This window comes from Nannobrachium achirus (assembly GCF_963921795.1).
Source record: "Nannobrachium achirus genome assembly, chromosome: 7".
Taxonomy (NCBI): Eukaryota; Metazoa; Chordata; class Actinopteri; order Myctophiformes; family Myctophidae; genus Nannobrachium; species Nannobrachium achirus.
In genome coordinates this window covers 38,253,604-38,280,542 of record NC_137816.1, presented here as the reverse complement: position 1 = coordinate 38,280,542, position 26,939 = coordinate 38,253,604, and the positions used below count along the sequence as shown (strand labels likewise).

Sequence of the window (26,939 nt, the reverse complement as noted above, 5' to 3'; positions counted from 1 at the left end):
AGGCGGCCTCTAGACCGGATCAGCGCACTGAGCAGTAAATAGGAAGCAAGCTTTCCACGGGTGCTGCGGAAAGCCTGGTGATGCGAGGCGGAGGCAAGAGGACCGTCGAGAGGGAAATCCCGCCCCAGTCATGATTCCTGCTTCCAGGAAAGTTTTATTCTTATTTATTACTTTTTAATGTGGGCTATTATTTATTATTTTGTATGCATTTTCCACAAACAACTTTAACAATCTAGATTATGAATATATCATGTATTGTAAACTCTACTTAAATTAATGATTATATAGGCCTACTAATAATAATTAATAAACATGACATGAGTCGATATAGGCCTACAACGGAAAGCAAACTAACAGGGGGTCCGGTCCACCCATAGTCACCAACTGACCTTTAGTTTATTGACACTTCAATCAATAAGGAAATACTCCCAAGAAAAAAACCCTGATGGGGAAAAAAGAGGAAGTAAAAGCCAGCCGCCAGGTGTGCAATATTGAAATAGTTTTAGGCATAATGATGGCATATTGTAATTTGTAGACATAAAACACTAGAAAGGTGCGCTCCCCAGAGCACAGATCTCTGCCAGGCTTGGTTGCCTACCCAGGGCTGTGTGTGAGTGTGTGTGTGTGTGTGTGTGTGTGTGTGTGTGTGTGTGTGTGTGTGTCAGGCGTGCTCTCAGTCAAGCTGCGGGACACAAGGAAGCTGTCAAGTTAAGTAAAACAATAAACCCTTTTGTAAATCCCGCCCCATTCTGCCCTGTTACTATGATGGGACATTAACCCTGGGCAGATTGTTTTTATAGTGGAAGTGGATGGGATTTTTTCCCCCTTCATAGCCTCATTACAGCTATATAAAGTACCAAAGGAAAAACACCTAGGTGATATTAATAAAAAGGGAAGACAAAGGTACAGTAGTTACATTGCAAAACAGGGGGTTTACCCGAAAATATATGTTTTAATGTGTTTAATCCCAGTGGGACAGAATCCTCTTTGCAGATTCTTTTATAGTGGAAGTGGATGGGATTTTTTTTCCCTTCATAGCCTCATTACAGCTATATAAAGTACCACAAAAAACACATCTACGTGATATTAATAAAAAGGGAAGAAAAAGGTACAGTAATTACATAGCAAAACAGTAGTTTTCCCCCGAAAAATAAATGTTTTAATTAGTTTAATCCTCTGGATCAGAAATAGAAAGAGAAGCGCATTGCATCTTGGGTACTAGGAAGAGGACAGAGAGAATGTTTCTCCTCACATAATAGGCTGGCTTTTCGTAATTCTGCCCATTTAAATTATATGTACCCAATCGTGACTCTTAGACCATTGATAAGGTACATGTGAACTAGTTTGTTGAAGCTTATTCGTTATGATGAGCGAGATCGCTTGACGCTTGCCGTCGCTATCACCGTACCGGCCGATCTCCGTGTCGCGCACTGCGGACAGTTTTTGAAAGCCTGAAGCAACATTCTCCACTGCACAAACTCCACCCCCGATAGCAAAAAGTGAATGTTTTTTTCTGGTTGGCCAGTCAGGGAGTCTCAGGGACCAATCAGAAGGCTGACAAACGGTCTATTTTGTATGACAGATGGTGCAACTGTTTTTTGGCATTTATGAAATATATTATTATGGAGTTAATTTAGTGAATATTAAAACACTTTTACTGACATTACTTTGAAGGGATGAAGGGAAGCAGACTGCCGCAGCTTCCTCCCATAGGCGGCCCCTCTTATTTTGAAAAGCTGAGATGAAAATCCGCAGATTTTTGTCCACTTTACTTTTTTCGGCCTAAACCCAGATGTAGTTTAGAAAGACACCAACATGGCGGCGCGCAGCAGAAAGCCAACATTGGAGTGCTATTCCATGAAAAATGCCAGCCTTGGGATCAACATAATGAGGCTTCTTTATTGCAAGATCAATGGGTTTCTATGGAGGATTTTCACTTTCAGTGCACATCAACATCTTTTGTAAACAAACAGCCGCCATTAGCGATCACCACTGGACAGCCCAGACGTACAGTAAGTCAAAACAAGTTTACTATATTTACAGTAAGTTTGATGAGTCAGCCTGTCAACGGCAGTGGACAGTAAAGGCTATCAATGATGAGCTGACTCGTCAACCGCAGTAAGAGTGTTATGGCTCTAAATTAACTCCATAGAAATAGACTTTGCCCACACATTTGTGAAGGAAATTACAGGCATACAATATGGAGTATCAAAACTCTGTTCGATTGGCCTGGGCCACAGGGTAGTGGTCCAGGCACCTAGGCTGGTAATCCAGCCTTGCAGTGTCGCAGATTCCCGATCCTGACGACCTTTGCTGCGTGTCACCCCCCCATCTCTCTCCCCGTTTCCTGGCAGCCTACTATAGGCCTACATCTATCAATAAAGGCAGAAAAAGGGTTTGGGGTCTCGCAACATCATACCCCTCACGTAGCCGCAAATTGCAACACTAGATTTTTTATAATCGGTTGAATCTAGGGTTGCAATACCTCCCATAGGGATCCAATGCATCAAAACCGTTTTTTGCTATCTGATTGTATTAAACGACTTCAAACTCACCAATATTGTGGCTCTATGGAAAGCTTGGAATTTACTCTTGCTATCTGCAAAGTGTTTGTTTCTGAAAAATCCACCGTATAATTGTTATGATTTATTTTCTGTCAAGAAATCCGAGCAGACATGGTTTATTTTCTAAGTGTTGAACTTCGGAAGCGCTCGTCTTCTATAACGCCATGTCCTGCTGCCTCCTGCATAATGTGACATTTAGAACCAGGTGGTCACAGGACCGTTGAGGGATTCTCCACGAGCGCTTCCAAACTCCAGGACTTAGAAAAAATGATCACCTGAACCAAATTTCTGGGATAGAAAGTAGCTCCTAACATGTCTACTGTGGATTTTTCTGAAACAAACACTTTGCAGATAGCAAGAGTAAATTCCAAGCTTTCCATAGAGCCACAATATTGTTGAGTTTGAAGTCGTTTAATACAATCAGATAGCAAAAAACTGTTTTGATGCATTGGATCCCTATGGGAGGTATTGCAACCCTAGATTCAACCGATTATAAAAAAATCTAGTGTTGCAATTTGCGGCTACCCCTCACGTAGGTGACCCAGCCGGGGTGTTCAAGTCCCGACTTTATGCCCCAGTAGCTACCCACGATCAGTCCCATTAGGGAAAGACATGGGCACACACCGCTGCTCCGGAACTACTCTGCCGAGACTGGGAGAGGAAATCTGGCACGTGGAAGGACCAGGCTCTGTGTGTTGACTCCTGGCCAGTCTCATCAGGTCCACTCCTGCTCTCACCAGGTCCAGGATCTGTGGATTGCACCAGACTCCCAGTACCAAACATTTAATTCAGGAGCAGTGGGTTAGTGACTGGCCCTGCTAAAGGCCTCACCGTGGGTTTGTTGGGACTCTCCCTCACAGAAGAGACAGGCTGGGGTGCTCGCTAACCCATACTGCTCCCGAGTGCCGTCTACATTCCGTCTGTCACCCGTCTCTCCGGTGGCCCCCAGACTCTTCCTGGTTGTCACGTAGTCTATTCCTATGAGTCACTATATTTTATTAGACAATGTAGAACAGCAAAAGCACAGTAAAAAAAGGTAGTACAGCACAAGTACAGTCAAAACACCCGGCCTAAAAGGAAAACCCCCCAAAAAGTCCTTGCGGTCTTGTTTCCGTTGGCGTTGGAGGTCCTTGGTATTCAATTCATCAACATATAAAAGTACCTGTAGCATCAAAAAACATTCAGTATCATCACAAGTATAAAACACTATATGTACAGAGTGGGGGGGGGGGGGGGGGGAGAGATTAGAGGTCCCTTCAATGTGTCATCATGAGGTGCTGATTTGATTTGGGGTGGAGGTTCTTCCTTGGCCTACAGCGATACAATATCGGTCCAATTGATTGTCACAGCAGAGTAAGTTTACAGTATGTGGCTTAAGCTCCTCCTATCATGTCTTCTGATTGTAATGGATGACCACCAGGTGGTGTAGGCTACTGTATATGACAGAGATGTGACTGTGGTAGCCTACAGTAGCTTACATTAAAGGAGTAGTTCACCCCCAAAATTATTTTTTTTCCTATTGATTACTCACGCCATGGAGACTTGAGTTCAATAATATATTTTTGTATTTGTCGCATCCTAAGAAGAAAACATGATTATACGGTAGTTACCCCCATTGATTCTGGATGGGGACACAAATTCTTTTGGGTCCCCATCCGGAATCAATGGGGGTAAATTTATTGCAATCAAATTATTATCTTATGCGACAAATACAAAAACAATATTATTGAACTCTCTCTCTCTTATTGAAGTCTCCATGGCGTGAGTAATCAATAGAAAAAAGGTCATTTCGGGGGTGAACCAGCTCCTTTAAGGCCAGATAGAAATCGAATGCTCTCTGAATATCTGCACAGCAGGCTATTTCTTCTGCCACCCGCTGCATTGTTTATTTGTATAGCCTTATTGCAACTGAAGGTTGCAGTTTACCATGAGATATGTATGAGAAATGTCACAGCTTGTCTCTCTCTCTCTCTCTCTCTCTGTGTGTGTGTGTGTGTGTGTGTGTGTGTGTGTGTGTGTGTGTGTGTGTGTGTGTGTGTGTGTGTGTGCGTGTGTGCGTGTGTGTGTGTGTGTGTGTGTGTGTGTGTGTGTGTACACACATTTTTACAGTCTATGGGTTGGTTCCCTGGACACATCACTGTGACATCACAGGTGATATCACAGGTGACATCACCTATGTAAAAGTCCATATATGGGTATTCCCCAGAATATAATATCATATATGAGGATCCCTGATGTAATCGATATATATCACTGGCCAGATGGCCAAGACATGGCCCATATATGTGTGGCTGGTTCAGATAGGGATATCCATGTATGGGCATAAAATATATTGTATGTTGTGATGTCATGGGAACCACTCTAACAGAATCCCTTTAATGCCCATATATGGAGATCCCATCACTGTCACTCTGTGCCACATCACTGTGACTCAGACTCATCAGAATGGTATAAAATTAGCAATGAGTGAATGAAAATGCTACATCTGACCTCACAGACTCAATGACATGTTCTGACATCCTTCAAGACTCTAAGTCTGGGAATGCCCATATTTGGTAATGCCCATATATGGGCATGTTTTGACATAACATTGTTGACTATCATGCAGGGGTCTCCATATATGGGTAACTGGTCCGATATACATCACTGGCCAGATGGCCAAGAATTAAGCCCTGAGGCGTCTTACTAGTATTTCTATTTACTGTAAATTTGTCTGTAACAATTGATTAAAACTCTATACTAAACACTTATCCATCAGCATAACAGCTATCCAGCCTGAGCTGAAGCTTTCACTATTTAGCTGTAGATTCAAAACATTTAAAGAACATTTCAGGCGGATTTGACTGTTTTAGAAATAAGCCTGTATATTACGAAATGGCTTGCAAATGTACCATTAATAATTTAGATAAAAGAAAGAAAAGGTTGTAACTAAAAGTAAAAATGACTTGTCACAGTGTGGAAAGATAGCGCACTTAAACCGTAGGTCGTTTGTTAAGCAATCCAATGTTAAAAGACGGTAATGGTTTGTGGCAGTGACATGAGTGAGATGTGAAGATAACAGAGAACATGGTGAACATGATGTCCACGCTCTGAGTCATCCCTGTGTGACTTGAGCAATACAGTCAAATGAGGAACTTTGCTAGTTGCTAGGGTAAGGGCCAAAGTGTGTGTGTGTGTGTGTGTGTGTGTGTGTGCGTGTGTGTGTGTGTGTGTGTGTGTGTGTGTGTGTGTGTGTGTGTGGTGTGCGTGCGTGCGTGCGTGCGTGCGTGTGCGTGCGTGCGTGCGTGTGTGCGTGTGTGCGGTGCGTGTGTGTGTGTGCGTGCGTGCGTGTGTGCGTGCGTGTGTGTGTGTGTGTGTGTGTGTGTCAGTGCCAGTGCGCTTGTGATTCACCATTATCTATTTATACCCTCCTCTGCCTTGTCTGATAGTCAATCTTGTGGAGCCCGGAGTGGTATTAGAGAAAATGAGGAATGAGGAATAAGAAGTGAGAGGCCTGGATGTTCCCTAGCATGCATGTCAGGGGGCCGCTCTGTGACATTGTGAAAGAGATGATGGCCACTGAAACCTCTGGTGACTGACAGGAAGGAAACAACGGCCTCATCTGTTGACTGTCCACACAAACTATTCCTAATAGATCTTGTTAGTTTTTTATTCATTTTTTTTTTCCCCCAGAGAAACATTTGAGGCAGAGAGCATTGCCATTCAAGCTTGGATTGGCCTCTTTAGTGCAAAGAAGTGCATGCTCCCTACTGAGCAAAATCTGAAAATAAAGCCATTTACAGAAAATGGTTTGAAAATGACTGAAGCTGTATAGTCCTTTAACACTCTTAGCGTCTGTATAATGCTGGTCATGACCATCCATCGTCACGGCTATGAAATGATTGAAAAAGGAATTGAAAACAGGGCTTTTGCTAATAGAATAAATATGTTCTATATTTACTGTTGCAGCATATATAAATACTAATCTAGATGCCATTTACTGTATACATGAGAAATAGTATTCCTCTCTTGTCTCAGGCCTTAGACCTTTTTAGATTAGAAAGCATTTCTGATCTTCTTGTTTTATTGAGGAAAAGGAAAAGAAGAAGATGAAGAAGGAGAAGAAGAAGAAGGAGAAGAAGAATAAGGAGAAGAAGAAAGCCCTTATGGTACCAACCTAAATTGGTCGAATTAAGGAAGTTTTTAGTTCCCCTGTTAATTCAGTGATATATAGAAAGCCCTCATTTTTTAGCCATCTTTGTCTATTTGGTTCCACTAGCAACAGCTCTCTTCTGGACGTCTGTAGAAAATCAAATCAGAACAATGCACAAGCTATTGGATGCTACACGGCAACGGTAAGACTGAGGCAAATGTATTCTATGAATGAGAATGGGGGCGTTTCCTGACTTTCCTTATACAAGCATCCTTTTATCGAGATTGATATACCACAACTTTAGGTAAACACTATTGTCTTATGATTAATGGGTGTGTAAACTTCAGCTACTTACAGCATACTTACATAAGCAATCTAAATAGCAACATTTCAAAGCAAAGAGTTCTTGAGACACTTGGGTTAGCTCATGATTTGGTTTGATGTGTGATAATCACGCACCCACACACACACTCACACACACACACACACACACACTCACACACTTAATAATAATAATAATAATAATAATAATAATAATTATATATATTTATATATATATATATATATATATATATATATATATATATATATATAATATACTTATATATTACCATGCATCCATTTTATTATTTTCACATGGAATTATTAAAATGTATATCATGAAAATAGATTAATGAAAATAGATTACTGAAATCAACAGGATTTTTATTTAATTTGCTAGCAATAAGACTAAACAGATTGTATCAGCGTTTAATGTTCTTTCATTCTCCCTCATTTTAAGTGGCATCGGCATTTACATTTCTTGATGGAAACAATTGATACAAAAAAGAAACTTGCTGGATTCAAATGATGTACAGCATATTTTATATCTCGAGTCTAATGCCTAATTTAGTTTTTGTATACTGAACAGCTTCAACCAAACTAAATAGTTTTTGGTGTGTATTAAACCAGCATGAAGAAGTTTACACTGTCACAAAGTATATTTTAGAAATGACGGCTTGGGCTCTTGTTGAAAACATTTTCTCCTGTATTTCTCAAGTGCCTTAAAAGATTGGTCGAACTGAAGATGATTACGAAAGATATATACTGACAAAGGAGAGAGACAGCCAGTGAGGACACCAACCTGCAGTCATTCTGGTCAAACTGATGTTCTGCAGAGGATGAGTGCAACATTTCCTGTTGCGACGTACCCTGTATCCTGTTTTCCACAGTCAGTGGTCATGCGTGTCATTCCCCTCTCACAGGTTGTGTGGGCGCAATCTTGTGACCCAGTGGGGCGTCTGAGACACAAGACGGGGACATTCCACATGTGCATGTCAGCAAATAATCTACTGCGTTTCAACATAAATCAACTATTAAAACTCAATTTAACCACTTACCCCCATTATCCATATCCTAGGGGGAAGATTAGACAAAAATAGCAGATCTACAAGCCAACAGGCCCATAAGCTCACGTGTCGTGTTAGGTCATTTTTTGCGGAAGAGAATTGGGATAGATGGAAAAAAGCTGTGCATACACAGCCAACTCTGGTCTAGTTTACTATGTCTAGAGGGTTTAAGTGGTTAACTATCATTTATAATGTCAAAGGTAAGAGAACTTCTACTGTAAAATTAATATTTCATGAACATTCTTTTCAGCCCAAACAAAAGAAGTTTGTCGGCTTTCTAAATAAACGTGTATAAATATAGTCATGAGAGTAATGACACCTCCAAACAGAAGGCCTTATTGCTACAAAAGCTGCGAAGTAAGAGGTGTCAGTGCAACGGTTTGCAATTGTTGGGTTTTAGCAATCAGAGATAAGCATCTTTTTTTGCATTTAGACATAGAAAACTGTGAAATGCTCAGTCACACCCTGGTCCGACAAAACCAAAATGCACACAAGCAAGTCATTGCTGTTACAGGGTAGGGTTAGGGTTCAGCATGAGTGAAAATAAATACGTATATCACTTCCGTTCTATTTACTTCTTTGCCATGTTAGTTGGCATTAATGTATAAATACTAAAATGGAAGTTAAAACAGAGGCTGAAAGACATGCACATCCAAAGCCGTCTAGGCTGGGTGCTGGACTAAAAACAGTTAAAAAATAAGAAAAAGGATTGCTGCTCCCACAAATGTATACCGGTAGTTTACTCTGTAACATTTTGAGCCGAACAGGCTCTTCTTCAGACCTTCCTGTTTACTGAAATAGAATGCACAACAAAGGAATAATGAGAAATGAAACATGAGGAAAAATACTGTATCCGAAAAGCATAGGGCACTTTGATTTTAATATGAATTCAATGTAAAAACTACTGGACTAAAAGAAAAGTTTGTTTTTGATTCTTAAGAGACCTATGTGATTTACCATTGACCTGTGAGTGTGTTCTGTGTTCAGTACCTCTAGTATTTTGTTTCACGAGATACGAGAAGGAAGCATTACAAGTGAACGAATAGAAAAGGCAGTGTTTTGCAAATTCATTGATATATTCTCTATAATGATGTAAACAAGTGTGTATAAATAAACGAAACACATGATGATGCATAATGTGCCTACCAAGTAACATATCTTGTTCTTCATCTCATTCCTGGAATATAACTGATTATGTCATATTAAACTGTGTGTGACCTTGATCCTTTAGCCTGGAATCAAACTCTTCTACCTTTTTGACCCAAAGATAATTAATCTTTGAGCCAGCCTGAGCCTATACTAATCATTTCGCGTTGCGGACCTAACCTCTATAGCAGTGTTTCTCAAACTTGGGGTCGGGACTCCAAGCGGGGTCTCCAATTATTTTGTGGGGTCCCCAGATGATCGGTCGGGTGGTTCCCAAGATGCACAAAGGAAAGATACGCTCACATGCCCATTCACATATGCAGAGATTCTTCTCATTTAAGCCTATATTAGGAATATATAGCTTAGATGGTAAAGTATTTATCAACAGCATGCCTTCTGTATGCATGATCTTTGGATTGGACTGAAAAAGTAATAAAGGTCCAACTCATAGGCGAGTAAGCTGACACATTTTCATTACTCACTACAGTACACTGTACACATGGCTACTATACGCCTACACACACACACACACACACACACACACACAATGTGTACGGAATACTGTGTATTGCATATTTCATTTGTTTATGATGTCAATATACAGTATCAGGAAAATGTATCTATATATTCCCGTAAGGAGTGTTGATAGAAATGATTGTCTTTTCAAATGCACTTAAGTTAAGGAACTAATTTAAAAATCTAATATTGTAGAAATATTCTAGACACGCAAACACTCTGTGGATCACCCTGATTATGAAGGCACACAAATGGAGTCATTTAAAGGCAACAGAAAAAAAAGAACTGAATCTAAAAGAGAATTTCCTAGTTCCTCTTTTTTTCAATAGCTGGTCATTGTCTGTGTGCATGCATGCGTGTGGAATTGATAAGCCACTAAGCCTAAAATATTAATATGTAAAAGATCTGAAATCATCGCATCTCAAAGGTCTAATAAATGTGTTAAAAAGAAAAACGACATTGCTGATCCAAGTATAGATCCAGTGCCCAAAGATACACAGCAAAAGTATCATTTCTCAGTGTAAAAAATGTAACGGTCCATTTTTACACTTTCAGAATAAAACAAACACTAATGTGTGTTGCATTCTTGTTGCATACTATCTTTACAATATTCACTTGCAATAATGTGATATCCATACGTGACTACATTCTTCTTGTACTTTCACTTTATTCGTTAGGAGGACCTATTCAAGCTGTGTTAACGTTGTCTCTATTAAACCATTAATGTAAAGAGAAGTGAAAGTTTTCTCATGAGTTTCTCAAAGCCCAGGGTTTAAACACAATGCAGTCACTGTTTTAGATTTTTGGAAGTTGAATGTCTCAATGGTGAGCACGTGCACACACAGACCATTGATATAACATGACGGTAAGATGGTTTTGAAATAATGAAACTAATGTGTTTAAAAAGTTTGCAAGCAAACTATTAGGAAAAAAAACTATTAAAATAAAGTGTTGTAACTGGACTACCATTTGCAATTAGATAGATAGATCGATAGATAGATAGAATAAAATAGATACAGCTACCGGTAGTAACAAGATACGAATACTAATATATATTACTGATAACGACACAAAAGATAACAAAACGGATCAGCAGCAGGTAGCAGCACACTAGGAAAGATAAGATAAGATACGATAAGAGCTTAATTCAGTCGCCAAAGGCTGAACAGCAGTTACAGTTACAGGGCAAGAGAGGTACTGTAGCTACAGCAGGTTAAAAGACATCACAATCAATAAATCAACAAAATATAATGTACTACTACACAATTTCAACAGTGTTTTAACAGTGCAAGACAAAATTAATAATAAGAGAACGCATAGAAAGCATGTCAGATAGTGTCCTTACTGGAATGAACTGATGTTACTTACTTCTGAGCAATTAGTCTATTAAACGAATCGAGCGACCATTGTTATACATAAATCTCATTATACAAGTTCATAGCTAAAGGCACAAAACACTGTCTTAAAGGAATAGTTCACCCGCAAAATGACGGTTTCTTTTTCCTAATGATTACTCACCGCATGGATACTTGAGTTAAATAATATTTTTTTGTTTTTGTCGCATTCCTAAGCCAATAATTTGAGGTGACTCTTTGTAGGCCCATTGATTCCAGATGGAGACCCAAATGCATTTGGGTCTCCATCCGGAATCAATGGAGGTACATTTTTTATAACAAAATGTTGTCTTAGGAATGCGACAAAAACTAAAACAATATGTTTGAACTCAAGTCTCCATGGGGTGAGTAATCGATAGAAAGTCATTTTGGGGATGAACTACTCCTTTAAGTCAGTACCACCAAAAACCTACCTGGTCTTCCGCACTTGGACTATGTAGGCTACTATATGCCTATGTACAGTATTAAAAACCAAGTGAAATAATAAACAAAAATGTTTTGCTTATTCATGTATAAGATTATTTCTGTATCCACAACTTTCCAACATCCCATAGTGCATTGCACAGAAGTTGGACGGAGCTTCCGGCACCGCAGCCGAGTGTGATCTACATACGTGAGCTTGTATGTCTGCTGTTAACCGGAAGTGTGGTGCAAAAAATTCTCCAGTAAATTCCTGCGGAAAGAGGTGGATAGGATGCAAACCAGTTTCAACTTAAAAAATAAGAATAATTCTGATGTAAGAACAGCACGGAATACTGTCAACTCTGAATAAGACTTAAAGCACCAGAGTTATGGGCCTGAGCAAGAGACATTAGTCCATGGAATGAGCGCAACGACCATGTGCGGCATTGTATAGCCTCCGGGCTACCAGCACAAAGGAGGGAGGGGTTGCGATCAGCTTTTTTTTCCCTTGAAATTTCGGATAATGTTTGAAAGATTCCGATATTTCTTGAAAATATGTAAGAATGGCATGGAAAGTATATTTCATGTGAAGGACCCCCAAATTGACACATTTGAACTGGCCAGTCCACACCAATGCAACTCCTTGCAACTCCTTGCAAAGTAGTTGCAAAGAGATGCATGTTGCAACTGCAAGGAGTTGCGTTGTGAATCATTGCTTCGCAACGTATGTCTTTGCAGTGCAGTATGCATTGCAAAGTTGCAAAGCATTGCAAAATAAACAACGACTGTGTGTTCACGTAGATTAACATGCACGACATGTTCCCATGAAAAGAAAACCTACAAAATGGTGTTTGGTACGCTGGAAATAACTGTGGTTAAAATAATGCTGGGTTAGCTGTAACGCTCACTGTGTATTAATATATTTAGAAAATGCTAAATGTCATCAGTTTTGGTAGACAGCTGTGATTGGTGCGGGGGCCAGCGAGGGTAGGCCACAGTTTGTGTGGTTTAGCAGATCCTCAGACAGGGACAATGACAATTATGGTCTCACATCAGTTAAACAGGAAATCAAACTGACAGGACACATATTGTAACTTTTTTGAATTAGAATGAACAAAAGCATGACGAGTTATGATGGCAAACAAAAGCCTATACTCACTTTGTATTACAGTAATGTACTTATAATACATTCATCTTTTTTCATTTTACTGATAATGTAATGACTGCAAAACTATCTATTTTTCTTTTACCTCTGAAATAATATACGAATTTCAGGTATTTATATTCTAATCAAGTTAAAGGGCCTGAAGTTGAACTTTGTACATCAATGTGTAGCTGACCAGTAATATCAGTGTTCCTTCCAGGGTGCTCATATACAATATATTTGCGTCAATATTTTGTGGTTTAAAAGTGTTTATTGTGCCGCCATGAGAGTAAACCTTTGTTACTGTAAATGTTGAACATACCTGTATCTCCAGGATTATTTTAAAGTGGGGAAAAAATGTATTTTGAGCACTATACTTATGGGAGTGATGCACCCATCCTCTAAACACACATTCAAAAGAATATTGGGGAATGCACTTGCAATGTTTATAAAATTAAGAGATTCCCCTTAACTTTTTTTTTCTTTTTTTTTTTTACCAAAATATTACACACCACAGCACTTTGGGGGGCTGTTAAAATTCCTTGATGCATTATCAGATCCAATGATTGATTGTGTTGTGTCCAGACAGTGCATACATAGCGCACAGAATAATAGTGACATCAGAAACAAGCTAAATGTTTGTATTAAACAGAAAACAAACAATCATGAATAATAGTTGATGAAACCTTAGATGCCTATCATTATCATTATCAGTTTGGTGCAGTAGGGCTTTATTTCCTCTGGGATTTGTTTCGCTTCCTCCTCTCCCTGATAGTCATAATCTCCATCTGTAAGGTTACAAAACACGTCTTCATCTAATCTTATAACTCTGTCTGTCTGTCTGTCTGTCTGTCTGTCTGTCTGTCTGTCTGTCTGTCTGTCTGTCTGTCTGTCTGTCTGTCTGTCTGTCTGTCTGTCTGTCTGTCTGTCTGTGGCGTGGCGTGTGTGTGTGAGTGAGAGAATTAGCACTTGGTCATTTTGTAGGAAATGTTCCCGTCATGTGTGGTCACGAGTCACATAATTGTGGTTGAAAAGCATACTTGCCAAACGTGACATTACACGACAAGTACTTTTTGATAGGGACCTAATACGCCTAGAGTATAACATGTAATATGTAACATGTAGTGTGTCTGTGGATTGACATCTATACCTGCTGCACATACAGTATGAAACAGAGCTGCTACTTCTAAATGCATTTTACATTTGATTCTTTATTTTTTATTTTGTATTGAGGAAAAACAATGCTGCTATTTGTTCCAAAGGCTTTATACCCTGTAGGCCTATACACATATATATATAAAATGACACAATGCGACATAGCTCTGTTTACACAATGCTGTACCCCCTCCAACTGTATATATGTTCCCCCTTTTCAACTTTTTTTATTTTATTTGTGACACTTTATTGTATTTGTTTGGCAATGTAAACGTATGTTTTCTCATGCCAATAAAGCTCCTTTTAATTGAATTGAATTGAATTGAATTGTATGTGTATGAGTGTATGTGAGATTCATATATTTTGTCTTTGGTACAAATAAGACTATAAACTAAACTAAACTAAATTGATAATTGTGCTACACCGATATCATGTTAATGTTTTTGGAGTAAAGCATTGCGGAATGCTTTGTTGAACAAAAAATCACCAGAATGATGAAACACAAATTGAGTAATGATGTGTTGATGTTAATTGTTTAGATACATCACTTTTGTTTCGAAGCCCTGGTTGACCATGCAGACGCCTCATGGTGATTGGCTGCTGAGGCAGGGTATAACACTAGCCTCAACTAGTGTGAGTGATAGAGTCACCTCCTGTCAAGTCATTGATACACTCTGGTGCTCCCAACCACACAGATTTACAGAAGTCAAAAGTTCCTATTTTAACAGTCAAACAGTTAGGGTTTATTTGCTGCAGCCTTTTTTAGATACAACAGAAGGCCCCAAAGCATAGTGAGAATTAATAAGTATACTTATAAGTGAAATACATTTTTTGGGGATTTTGTTGAGTGAGAGGATATTTTGAAACATTGTGCAATGGTGCCGCAGAAGTTTTGAAACATTGTGAGTGTGAGAGACTACTTACTTCAAGTCGGTTGGCCTGAGAGTCGGTTGAGAGTCGGTTGGCCCGAGAAGGATCCTCCATGTTGCATTCATACAGAATGGAGAGCTACCTCATCTCGCCTGTGAGTACAACACATTGGTTTATTTTCTCAAATGTTTTCTATAGCGCAGTCCAGTAATCTAGGGTTAAATCAACTCTTTTGTAGTAATTACAATGTCCGTGGTAGATAGTAAAAGCTAAATGTAAGCAGTGAGATTATCTCTGGAATAATGCCAGCATCTTCCAGAAATAATTGTGATTATTTGTGATGATCTTGTCCATTTCAATAATTTGGCTTTATACAACAATCCATAAGAAAACACTGAATACATGACTAACTATGTTTAATTTTACTGTATGACAATGGTGACACACTGTTTATTTTGGCATTATATAAACACAATATATAATGCAAATATTATATTATAAACATTACAACATAAACATAAAATTATTAACAGCAGGTATAGTCTAATCTTTACTAATTATATTGTTTAGTTTTCTTGCTGCATACATTATACATTCTTATTTTCCCTTGCAGCCATCAGAAGAAATGTATGACAATGATGTCTACAGACAGCAAGTGGAATATTCATATAATCCATATGTCCTCGATGGAGATATTCAGTCAGGTGAGATTCACTCTAATCAACATGTTGCTAATCGTTTAAATGACATGTATCTGTATGTTCTAATTTCAAACACCATGTGCTGTTTTGAATTATAGTCCCTGATTATTCCAATGATATACCAATGCAAAAAGAACACAGTGTATTGTGGACAGACTGAGGAAAATAAACTTACCTCAATAATACCCCGGTAATCAACTCATTTATAGGCCGACCTTTCTTACACGAACACTCATCAATGATTTAATATAAAGATTAAAATACATTTGTATTATGTGATAACGCTGTAGCTTTCTGTACTGTAAATGGGACAGCAACAGTATGTAGTGTACTGCAGCTGGATTCTACCACATAGTGTTGTATGGAGCACAGGAAACAGATGCCATTTCTGTCTGCCGCTAAAACTACAGACACAGAACAACTTTCGCCCCTTGGGGTTTTGTTAATACAGGAGCGGTTCTTTACTTTCTCTTGTAATCAACTGCTTTGAATATTATGTTTCCAAAATGCAAAAGAAAAATGTTGTTGTGTTATCTTATTGAAAAAGAAAGTCATCTTAAAGCTAAGTGCACCTAACCCAAAAGGAAAAAAAAAAGGAAAAAAAACAGTGTTGATTTAACGTTGAGAAGATGCAACCAAATGGACCCATTTGGTTACATTTGTACCCTCTCTGACTTACAAATGGATACATTAACAATGTGGATTTTATTGTGTTTTGTATAGGGTTTGAATCCTGTGGAAGCAGAGCATTAGAACATTTGACTAATTAGAAGAAAACATAAGATTTAGAAATGGACGCAATACATAATACTAATCTTCCCAATGTACTGAAAGGCAAACGAAACAAGGATATATTAGAACTAGAAGAAAACGATACTAACAATGACATAAACAGGAAAGAGGCCGAACCCTCTAATATTATTTTCACTTTAGTTGGTTTCAGCACACTTAGAAATAATATTAATCAGCTGCCTAGTGTTTGTTTTTTTCATGTTAAAAATCTGTAACTGAATACATTTTGTGTTGTTTTTCTGTAATGTTCCCATGTTATTTGTACCGAACTGTATTCTTAAAAGCTGCCTTTCCTTATTAATGCTCAAATTTGGAAGCACATACGGTGCTGTCAAACAAATGACAAGTAACATGGGATTTAAGATGTGAAAAGCCTAACATGTGTGTCCTCCTCTAGATCATTGGGAGTCCTACCACCCTCACCATGGCCACCAGTTTGAGACCCTCCCGGAGAGCCATTTCACAGAACTGCAGAGTGTGCAGTCTCTCCACAACCCCAGCCTCATACGACATGACATGGAGAGCCTGTTGGACCCCAACCTTGGGGTGTATCCCCATGTTATACAGCAACCAGTAAGGCCCCACCACAAAACATATCTCTTTCTCCGACCTTATTTTGGCCAGGCCACATCAATGCAACTAGTCGCAACTCCTTGCAACACCGCAATGCAATTCCTTGCAACTGCCATTGGGGCTCATGGTTGCAAGTAGTTGCAAGAAGTAGTTGCATGTTGCAATAAGGTGTTGCAAGGAGTTGCACTGGTGTGGACTGGACTTACCAGCAGCTTTTGCGTTTTGGCTGCATGGTCTTCTAGCAACATAAGGGTGTTTGGATTAAACTGACTGCATATACAGTATGACGTAAATAATAAACTTGCGTGCTCAAACAACTCGTAGGTTATACACACTCGAAAAAGCGCAGTTTGAGTATTTGGACCTTTCCCACACCCTGTACACCCATCTTCCAAGCAGTTGTTGCGTGAAAGCCCCCTATGCCCCCAAACCCCCCACCCCCCACAATCCCCAACCCTCCCCATCCTCAAAGCATGCGAAACCCCCCATGGCCCCATACGTCTCCCCCACCCCCACCCCCCATTAGTGTCTATATAAATTAGATTAGTGTCTTAGGTGTCAAGCCTGGTCACAGTATGTGAATTCATCATGCGATATTATTGCCTCTAAATTGCCTAATTCTTTACATGTTCTGTTTTACATGTACATCCTCCTGACAGCTTAGATGACATGGTATAAACATGTGTCAACAAGCCGGTGTAAAGGATAAGGCGCAAAACCGAGTAATGCCAATCAAATTTTAATGTTTTCAAGGTACCCTTTTCCCGACCCATTTCCCCAAACCCATCGCCGGTGCCGACGAGCTCTGATGACGAGGAGCATGGAGGACCAAGCCCCCCACTGTCTGAGGAATTCTACCGCGTAGAATTTGAAAACCTCCCGAAGAGCTATTTCACGGAACTGCATCGTGCGCAGTCTCCCCACAACCCCACCGTCACATCAAATGACATGATGGAGAACCTGTTGGATCCCAACTTTGCGGTGTATCCCCATGTTATACACAAACCAGTAAGGCCCCAACCACAAAATATAGAGTAAATGTTATAATCGATGCAAACCTCCTCTCTGTTAATGTAATTTTATACAAATTTTAGTCAGCTGTTAGCTAGGCTAGATATTATCTAAACCAACATTTTGGCCCCGTGCCGCACGGCGAGTGCTCCGTTTCTCGACCGTACTGTTTCTCTAACAAACCGTGACATATATATATATATATATATATATATATATATATATATATATATATATATACAGAGCACTTTACAGAGACAAATTGATTTACAATCAAAGAACAGAAGAAAAACACGATAATGTTATACAAGGTTTAAGAGAATCATCCAACAGTTTCAATATCTAATGGAAAGGCCCTTGGACAAAAGCAATCACAGAAGATTATTAAGGGAAACCAAATTACATCCACTGATCTTTGACCTGCAACTGGGCAAGGAAAAACTCCCAAGAAAAAAACCCTTGATGGGACAAAAAGAGGGGAAGAAACTTTGGGAAGGCTAAAAAAAAAGAAGGGGTATTCCCTTCCAGGGTGGACAGTCGTGCAATAAGGTCCTGAGTAGGCAATTTTTAAATGCAAAATAACAACAAACAAAACAGTTAAAGGAGAAGTTCACGCCCAAATAACATAAGGCAGAAGAACAATTGTTCATCATTCACCTTTACGGTGAATGAAAAATTCAAAAACTAAGAAAATAGTTGATAGTTGTTGAAGTAAATTGATGCCTAGATTAACACAGCAAAACTACATTCAAAATCTGGTGGCACGCAAAACGAGAGACTTTGGATTACACCGTGAGCATTGTTTTGGTGTTTATAACCAGATTTGTTTCATGTAGCGTAGTTCTGCTGTTGTGAATCTTGGCCTCAATTTACTACAATCCATATTGTTGGCGGGTGAACTACTCCTTTAAAGCAGTACATAACAGCACTGAATACTCTGTCTGAGTCTGACTGTCAAATGACGATCGCTTACAATTGTTCTTCTGCCTTATGAAGTTTGGTGGTTGTATATCCTGGTGTATATGATAGCCTACCTGTTGCCATAATACTTCATATCAAGTGAGATGATTGTAATGCACATTAACATTTCAGAGAATGACCTGCTGTTAATTTGTCCACATGGACACAGGCTTTCGAAATGGCCTCACTGCAACACTGAATGCTCCACCTTTTGCACAACGATATTGCCATCAAATGTGGCTGTTGAACGTTATTTTGAAAGTAAGAAATATACAAAAACATATGGTGTTGACATTCATTCATACATACATACATACAGTACAGTAGCCTGCGTGTGTGTGTGTGGCTGTGCGTGTGTGTGTGTGTGTGTGTGTGTGTGTGTGTGTGTGTGTGTGTGTGTGTGTGTGTGTGTGTGTGTGTGTGTGCAAGCGAGCGCATGTGTGTGTATGTGTGTGTGTGTGTGTGTGTGTGTGTGTGTGTGTGTGTGTGTGTGTGTGTGTGTGTGTGTGTGTGTGTGTGTGTGTGTGTGTGTGTTTGGTGTGTGTTTGGTGTATGTGAGTAACACACAGAGGCAGCAGGCCGTTAGTGTCTATTATTTTTACAAGCCAAGTCAAAGGCTGTGAATTCCTGTGTGATATTCTTGCCTATGAATTGCTGAGTTTCTCGCATGTTCGGTTTTACACGTTCGACCTCCTGTTAGCTTTTAGACAACAAGGTGTAAACATGTATCAAGCTGGTGTAAAGCACAAGATGCTTCGGTAACATGTCATTAGGTCGAACACCCTTTAGATCGACCAGCAAACTCTAACCCAAACCCTAATCCTAACCTCAGTAAAACTATGCCTAACTCTAACCCTAACCCTAAACTTAACCTCAGTAACCGTGACGCGGGTGATTATCTAACCTGCCGACGCTCGCGGGTGATTATCTAACCTGCCGACGCTGTTCGACCTAACGGGAGTTCGACCTATGGGGCAGTCCCCGATGCTTCACCAAACAGAATAATGCTAATCAACATTTCTATGTGTTCAAGGTACCATTCTTCTCACACCGGCCCATCTACTCACACCAACCATCGCCGGGGAACCGAAGCTCTGATGATGAGGAGCATGGAGGACGAAGCCCGCCGCTGGAGGTGTCTGATGAAGAGTGTCTGAGAGAGCGCATTCATTCTACCACCACTGGTGAGCTAGGTAACCTTTTAACCCCCCATACGTAGGAAACCGGACAACGGTTAGACGATCTACAAGGTTGCAACATGTCACATTGCGACACGTTGTAGATTGAGCTTGTAGATCTGCTATTGTTGGCAGGAGAGACAACACACCGAAATGTGTGTGGGGAGTAATTCATTGTCATAATGATGAAAATCCGGAGTCCGAATTTCTTCCGGAATAATCCGGAAGAAAAGGGTATTGGCAACAATGGGTGTGGCCTATGGTATGTCATAATCCAAGGAATCCAGGGAAAACATATATTTTGATTCTAGGATATACACAGTGGGCTGCAACCCAGATGAATCCCAACTTGCCCCTTGAGCACTCAGTCAGTGTGAATGTGGGCACGTTTCTATGTGACGACACTATCAATAACCTTGAAGCTTACCTTAATTGGTGACGTCACCAACAATGCTGACCCCTCATTGGCTGTTGATGGTGATGTCACCAAGAATGCTGGTCCTTGATTGGCTAAACACAGACATTTACGCAAACAGACACACCGCATACAATATCGCCGAACGCAGTACTTGCGCACTCTGCTGGCGCAAGTGAAGAAGGACATTGTGATTCTACAATTTACAGTTCAAAATGTAAGGACGCAAATGTAAATCTCATATAGTGTGTCTGACTATGGAAACCACACTAACATGGACAACCTTTTTAAAATCCCCAGCAGGCAACAAAAAGAAGATCCGACTGTATCAGTTCCTGCTGAACCTACTGAGGGACGGCGACATGAAGGATAGTATCTGGTGGGTGGATCGAGAGAAGGGGATATTCCAGTTCTCCTCCAAACACAAAGAGGCTCTCGCACACCGGTGGGGGGTCCAAAAGGGCAACCGCAAAAAAATGACTTATCAGAAGATGGCTCGCGCTCTGCGCAACTATGGTAAAACTGGCGAGGTGAAGAAGATAAAGAAGAAGCTTACGTATCAGTTCAGTGGTGAAGTGATGGGAAGAAAAACATACCTGTAAGGCAGATACTGTGTCAGGATGATTTTCAGTTTAATCCATGTTGTTGATCTTGTAAATAAGCATATATAGCAACAGAATTTGAATCAACTGAACTGTGGTAGGACACTGTATGTCCCTTTCAGAAGTGGGCTAATATGGCATTATGCATGTCATTACACAGTATTATCCACAGAACAACTGCGTAATGAATTGAGCATAATTATAATCTGTTTCACATAGGCTACCAGTTTGAGACTAGTCAGTTTCAACCCAAAGACATCACCACACCTTGATTAGTAGATGGAACAGGAAACACTCATCTTTTGTCAACGGAATCTTCCAGAATAGCAAAGCATATAACCACTAGATGGCCTCAGACATCTCATAAATCTCATTTGCAATATGCTTTGGCATTACCCATACTGCTGGACTCTCCTGTGTTCAACTAACTTAAGTTCTCATTTTCATTATATATGCCTAGGACTGATTGAGAGACACAATATTTAAAACAACAAGAAACTTGAACTCTCCAGCATTAAACGCACAAATAGCACTGAGGTGAGCTAACTAATTGCATTCACTGTGTTTATTTCAGTTGCTTCCATGGATAAAAAAAGTAAACTCTGAATGTAGCCGTTAAGAAATGTATATAATGAAGCTTTTAATGGGTCGAGGATGGATATTTATAGTGACTCCAGGGATCTTCCCCCCCCCCCCCCTGTTGGAAATACATTGTTTTTGTTGCACGACACGTTTGCTGGAGCATGAATCAGTTTTAAGAGATGCCAGCTCTTACGACAATTTTGCATTTGTTGTTGCCATTGTATTTTTCTTTTCAAAATCTTTTAAATAATTTTAATCTAATGCTTCCACTGTTGATGATTATTGTATTGTTGTAAGACTATTCTTAATCCACAGGCTCACAGTTTTGTACATTTCCTCAAACTCAATCCTTTATATTTAGCAATAGAAGCCTGAGATGGAAGTGACCAGTCACCCAGTTTTTATTTGGAAGTGGCCAGTCACCCAGTAGCCTGGTAGGCGATACCGCATATAAACTCTGGGCCCATCCACTGAAGTCTAACAGTCTTACTGAGAAAATACAAGGCCACCTGCCCTGCATGCATGCCACACACACACACACACACACACACACACACACACACACACACACACACACACACACACACACACACACACACACACACACACACACACACACACACACACACACACTAGGGTGTAAATATCGGGTGCTGACACAGCTCTGTGACCGAAACAGAAAGGAATTACATTTTATTAGGCTCAGCACAAACAGCAGCATTTATAACTATTTCTTTTATTGTACTATTTTAATCTGTATTTAAAGCTAGGAGTGTGCATTGCTTTTGTTTTGTTTTTATATATTTTTTGGCGCTGTATACAGTAACTAACTGGATAGGATTACTGAAGGTTTTTTTTATGGACAAAGTCGTGATGGAAATATTTAAACTAATAAATTATAAAAAATATAAAATAAAATAAAAAACAATTTATTCCACAAATCTCTATCTGTCTACGTCTTTTGTACTGAACATTTTGCTGCTGTTGTACCATCGAATATGACATCACTTTTGCCCAAATATGGAGTTCCACACGACTCATTCAAGTACTCTGATAACAGTTCTGCACTAGTATATCGTCGTTGTCGGGTGGAAACCTTGTATGTCCAAAACCGTTAGTTTTGTAGACTATTTATCATTTCTAAAATGATCTAAACTAGTGAAAATAGCCGATCTACAAGCACACAACACCTCGCACCACGAGGCGTTGTGTGCTTGTAGATCAGCTATTTTCACTAGTTTTGTGCGACAGTCTTGTATGAAGCAGGGCTTTGCTTTATGAAAAGAGCATACAAATGTGAAACTTGGAGATACAAGGTTTCCATACGACAGTGACAATATGTATGAAGGTCACAGTGCCGACCACCACATTCTTATCAGTTCATCCTTGAATCCAAGTGAGTCAGATAAACTATGACCCTTCTGACCTCCACAGCGTTTGCCATTGGAGCATAAAGACATTAAATAGCATGAGGGAAAGCTTGTGTAGAGCAGTTTGGATTGACAGACATCTAGTACAGCAAAGAGAAACTTTGTTGGCAAATTGGTAAGGTGATGAATGCTAGTACTATGAGTTATTTTCTTTTATTAATTCTTGTTCAGGAATTACATACGGTAAATGTAATATTGCTAAATGAGCAATGCACAACACAACAGTATTGGTGTTATTGCTTTACTTTGAATTTGCATAATAAGGAATAGGCCAATAATAGACCTCTAGTATATGAGAGAGCTATTGCAAGAGCTGGGACTGTTGCATATTGAAGACAAACATCTGCCACACGCTTTCCTCAATAATAAACACTTGTTGATGTAACACTTCAGCACGTGGTAGAGAGAGAGAGAGAGAGAGAGAGAGAGAGAGAGAGAGAGAGAGAGAGAGAGAGAGGAACAACACATTATTTAAATGTATCGAACAGTTCAGAATCAATTTTATTGTCACATCACAGGTTTACAGGAGTTCATTTTGTTGTTTTTTGTGGAAAGGGAGGGGATAGAGAGAGTAAAAGCAGGAGAGAACATTTACAAATCAAAAGACAATCTGAAATGTTGTATTTGATCCAGATATTGTACCTGCTAGAAAGACGAATACATTCTTATTATTAAGGTTCTAGGTGTGCAATGGCTGTCGCCACTCCACATCATTATGTAGTTGGCTGTATACCTTAACAAGTTTAAAAAAGGCAATTTTTTTTTTTTTTTGTAGTTATAGGTGGTTCATCAGGTCCTCAATCCTCCAACGTTGGAACACATACTGTACTGTACCGGTATGTCCATATTAATGAAATACTAAGCATCAACATGATGCTTAGCATTGAAAACTGAAAACCGGCAACAAATATACAGCAACATCTTAGCCCAACAATAGCCCTCTGCATAATGTTGGAGATTATTCTAGAAAGAGACCATTTACAGACAGATGCTTAATTGACTTTAGTTCATTGAGTATTTGCACAAAATAATATAGGGGATGGAAAGCTAAATTATAAAAGGTGCATGGATACATTTCCATGAGAATATACGATACCTGAAATCAGATAAAAAGGGATACTCTTGTTTCCCCGACTCCTGTGCTTTTTTTCCCCTACCTGTTTTCAGGGCTGGGATGAAAGGCAGCGGCTTTCAGCACACATATGTCTCTGGATTCTAATTTTAACCCCTGCCTTCCATGCCCTCCCTCCCTCTCAAGGCCTGTCATGCAGCAGAGGTGTTGGAAGAAAGGATGGTTGAAATATGGCCTGCCTGGGGTCAATGGGGTCTGGGGTTTGCTTTGTTGCTTCAGACAAGGGATTGGGTCTAGACAGTGTCACCGGGGAGGGTGCGGTTTATGAAGGGAGGGGAGGCCTCTCTATTAAAGGCATGAGGTTTCATAGAAGACTGACAGCAGTCAGTTACGTTTGTGGAGGAGACTACAGAATTAAGGATGCCTGAGCCAGCCAAAAAAGCAGGTAGGTTCTCATTGATTACATTCGGCTGATTTTAAAACAGCAATAACATGTTCCCAAATGTTTAATTAACACAGCTATGTTGATGTTAGAACTCCCCAGTCATTTACTGTAACCCCCACATATCTTTATAGTTTTAATATGGGGTACATAGACACATAAATGTATCTGTCCAAGCTTTTGTGTCACTTTGTTTTTAAGAGTAAACATTGTCAAACACTGCAAAAAACCACCTGTGAGAGAAATATAGGCATATAGTATATTCACATCTGGGTCACAGCCTCTCAAGCCTATATGGAACGTTCAGTGCCAAGAAGCAGGCAAACAACAACAAGTTGCATACTGTATCTGCACAGCATTGTTTATTTAAAATAACTGACTGTCTCTTGTGACCTGTATTGTGCATGTCATGTGTTTTGTCAAGTCATGTGACCAAGTTATGATGACAGCCACGAAGAGCAGCTACTTTTCATTGTAACAGAAAAATGTAGAAACTGTGGAGAGCTGTACAAAGTAATATATTGGGTCAATACTGCCTGAGCTAAATTTGTTCACATGGCATAAAATAAAGAAAACGCCATATTTTGATCATTGCCGTAACATCTGTATATTTAAAAGATGGAATCGTGAAATGTTAAGCAGCATGTGTAAAACAACATGAATTAACTTGACATCTGTTGTTATGATAGCCATGTTTTGCAACCCACCATAGTAGCACTTTGGATAGTTTACGTCTTTCTAAGCTACTTGGCTTAGTCAGACATCCCAAGTATCCACGTAATAGTGTAGACTAGGGAATACATCACAGCCAAAATCCCTTTTTTTGTACAACAACATTTCAAAATGTATGGTGATTTCCAGGGTTATTAAGTGGCCTGTTTGACCAGTTTGACTGGTGAACTACTGTATAGCCATGTAATTGGAACACCTAGATAGAAGACATGTTTAGTAAAAGAGTTATGAGGAGACAAGACTGCGGCACTGCTATGCTCCCGACATCATAGCATTCACAAAGTAAGCGTCACTCATTGTGTACCACTGATCCAAAAATTCCTGACAGGATTCCTATTTGACAAATGACTTTCCACAGTTATTTTCTCTCAATGAGAATGCATTGCCTCTGTTTAGTGAGAAGCTTTACATATCAGATGACAGAATGCAACACAACCAGTCAACTGGTGTGTGCGTGCTTTAGCTGAACTATAATCACTATAATCAATAGCAGGTTATCAACAGGAGACTTACAGATTATGAAAACACTGTATGGTTTCACCACCTATATATTTACTTTATTTGTGAACTTTTACAAAAGGATTTAGTGGCATTACAGTCGGCTTAACAAATATGTATGGAATCAAAAATAGAACCTTGATTAAAACAACTATGAAGCATGACAAAATATATATACATTTAATGGGTAGAAATTAATTAAAATATGTACAAGTAAACCAATAAAAACAAATAATTTATGAAAAATGATGTACAAATATTTATAAAATAAAATATTTGATTTGATTTTAAGGCTTTATAAAGACCATGAAAAGATTATTCTACAATGTAGCATAATGAATAGCGTCTGGCCAGAGATGCTGGACCGTGTTAAAGTTTATATGAGGCCATCGGGCCTCACACATCCCTAAGCACTCAGTGTTACAACTGATATGAAGCAGTGCACTTGTGGGAGTTGAGGAACTTTCGCATGCGGTTCAAATGAGAATAGACCAGAGGAGAGGGATAGATGTTTGAATGACTGCGAGCAGAACATGAAGAGAGCTGTCACAACAATGGAAAATCTCAGGCTGCAAGCATATCATTCCTTCTGGTTCCAGAGTCTCAAAAATAGAGCCTAACTAATCCCTCTACTATGATACCTGGGACTCTGTTGCAGGCTCCTGGGATCATTTAATAGTACAGTATGGCACATATGTATTCTATATTTAAACTCATAAGGTCATCCTGCATCATGTGGAATTCATCTGCTTCATGTGAACTCATATAGTGCATGAGCTGCAGGGTGTACAACTCATTCAACTCCTGCTTAAAGGGCTTTACCATACCGGAAACAGGATGCTTAACATGTTAGTTGTAGACGAGAGAATTAATCCCAATAAAAGCTCCCTCAGGGCGTCACAATGGGGGAAAAAGTGGGACTGAGTCCCTAGGGCCCAAGGTGGAGGGGCCTGGAATTATTTTGTACTTTAGCTATTGAAAAATAGCAGATATACAAGCTCACATGCTGTGAGCTTGTAGATCTGCTATTTTTTTAACCATCGTGAAAATGTGTGCAAATCTTATGGGGGGTCCCCAACTAAATATTTTGACATGGGGGTCCGTGTCCAAATACATATCATTTTGGGTGTCCTTCACATGAAAAAGTGTGAGCACCACTGACATAGAAACATAGGTCTTTCAAAAACCTTATTGCAAATATTTGTGCACACATTTTGACGATTTAAAAAAAATAGCAGCT

The 26,939-nt window shown here is 39.5% G+C and overlaps 2 protein-coding genes across 2 annotated transcripts in view; both read left to right on the top strand.

The window, feature by feature from the left end:
• The first annotated feature begins 14,503 nt into the window (after positions 1 to 14,503).
• On the top strand, positions 14,504 to 22,332 carry spi1b (Spi-1 proto-oncogene b). Its single transcript, XM_080729452.1, has 5 exons — positions 14,504 to 14,865; positions 15,325 to 15,415; positions 16,602 to 16,777; positions 19,782 to 19,932; positions 20,642 to 22,332. Exons 1-5 carry the CDS (start codon positions 14,824 to 14,826, stop codon positions 20,941 to 20,943), a joined length of 762 nt encoding a protein of 253 aa, XP_080585578.1. The 5' UTR covers positions 14,504 to 14,823; the 3' UTR covers positions 20,944 to 22,332.
• Positions 22,333 to 24,447: 2,115 nt separating this feature from the next.
• mybpc3 (myosin binding protein C3) overlaps positions 24,448 to 26,939 on the top strand; it is a gene marked incomplete at its 5' end in the record, with an annotated part of 58,013 nt that continues 55,521 nt past the window's right edge. Inside the window, one exon of the mRNA XM_080730210.1 lies at positions 24,448 to 24,472. Within this exon, the coding sequence (XP_080586336.1) occupies positions 24,448 to 24,472 (25 nt within the window). The remainder of the gene's footprint in view (positions 24,473 to 26,939) is intronic.

Coding starts and splice junctions, on each gene's coding strand:
- spi1b (XM_080729452.1), top strand. CDS start 14,824: ATGTTGCATTCATACAGAATGGAGAGCTACCTCATCTCGCCT. Junction 14,866..15,324: donor AGAGCTACCTCATCTCGCCT/GTGAGTACAACA, acceptor TTTCCCTTGCAG/CCATCAGAAGAAATGTATGA. Junction 19,933..20,641: donor CATTCATTCTACCACCACTG/GTGAGCTAGGTA, acceptor TAAAATCCCCAG/CAGGCAACAAAAAGAAGATC.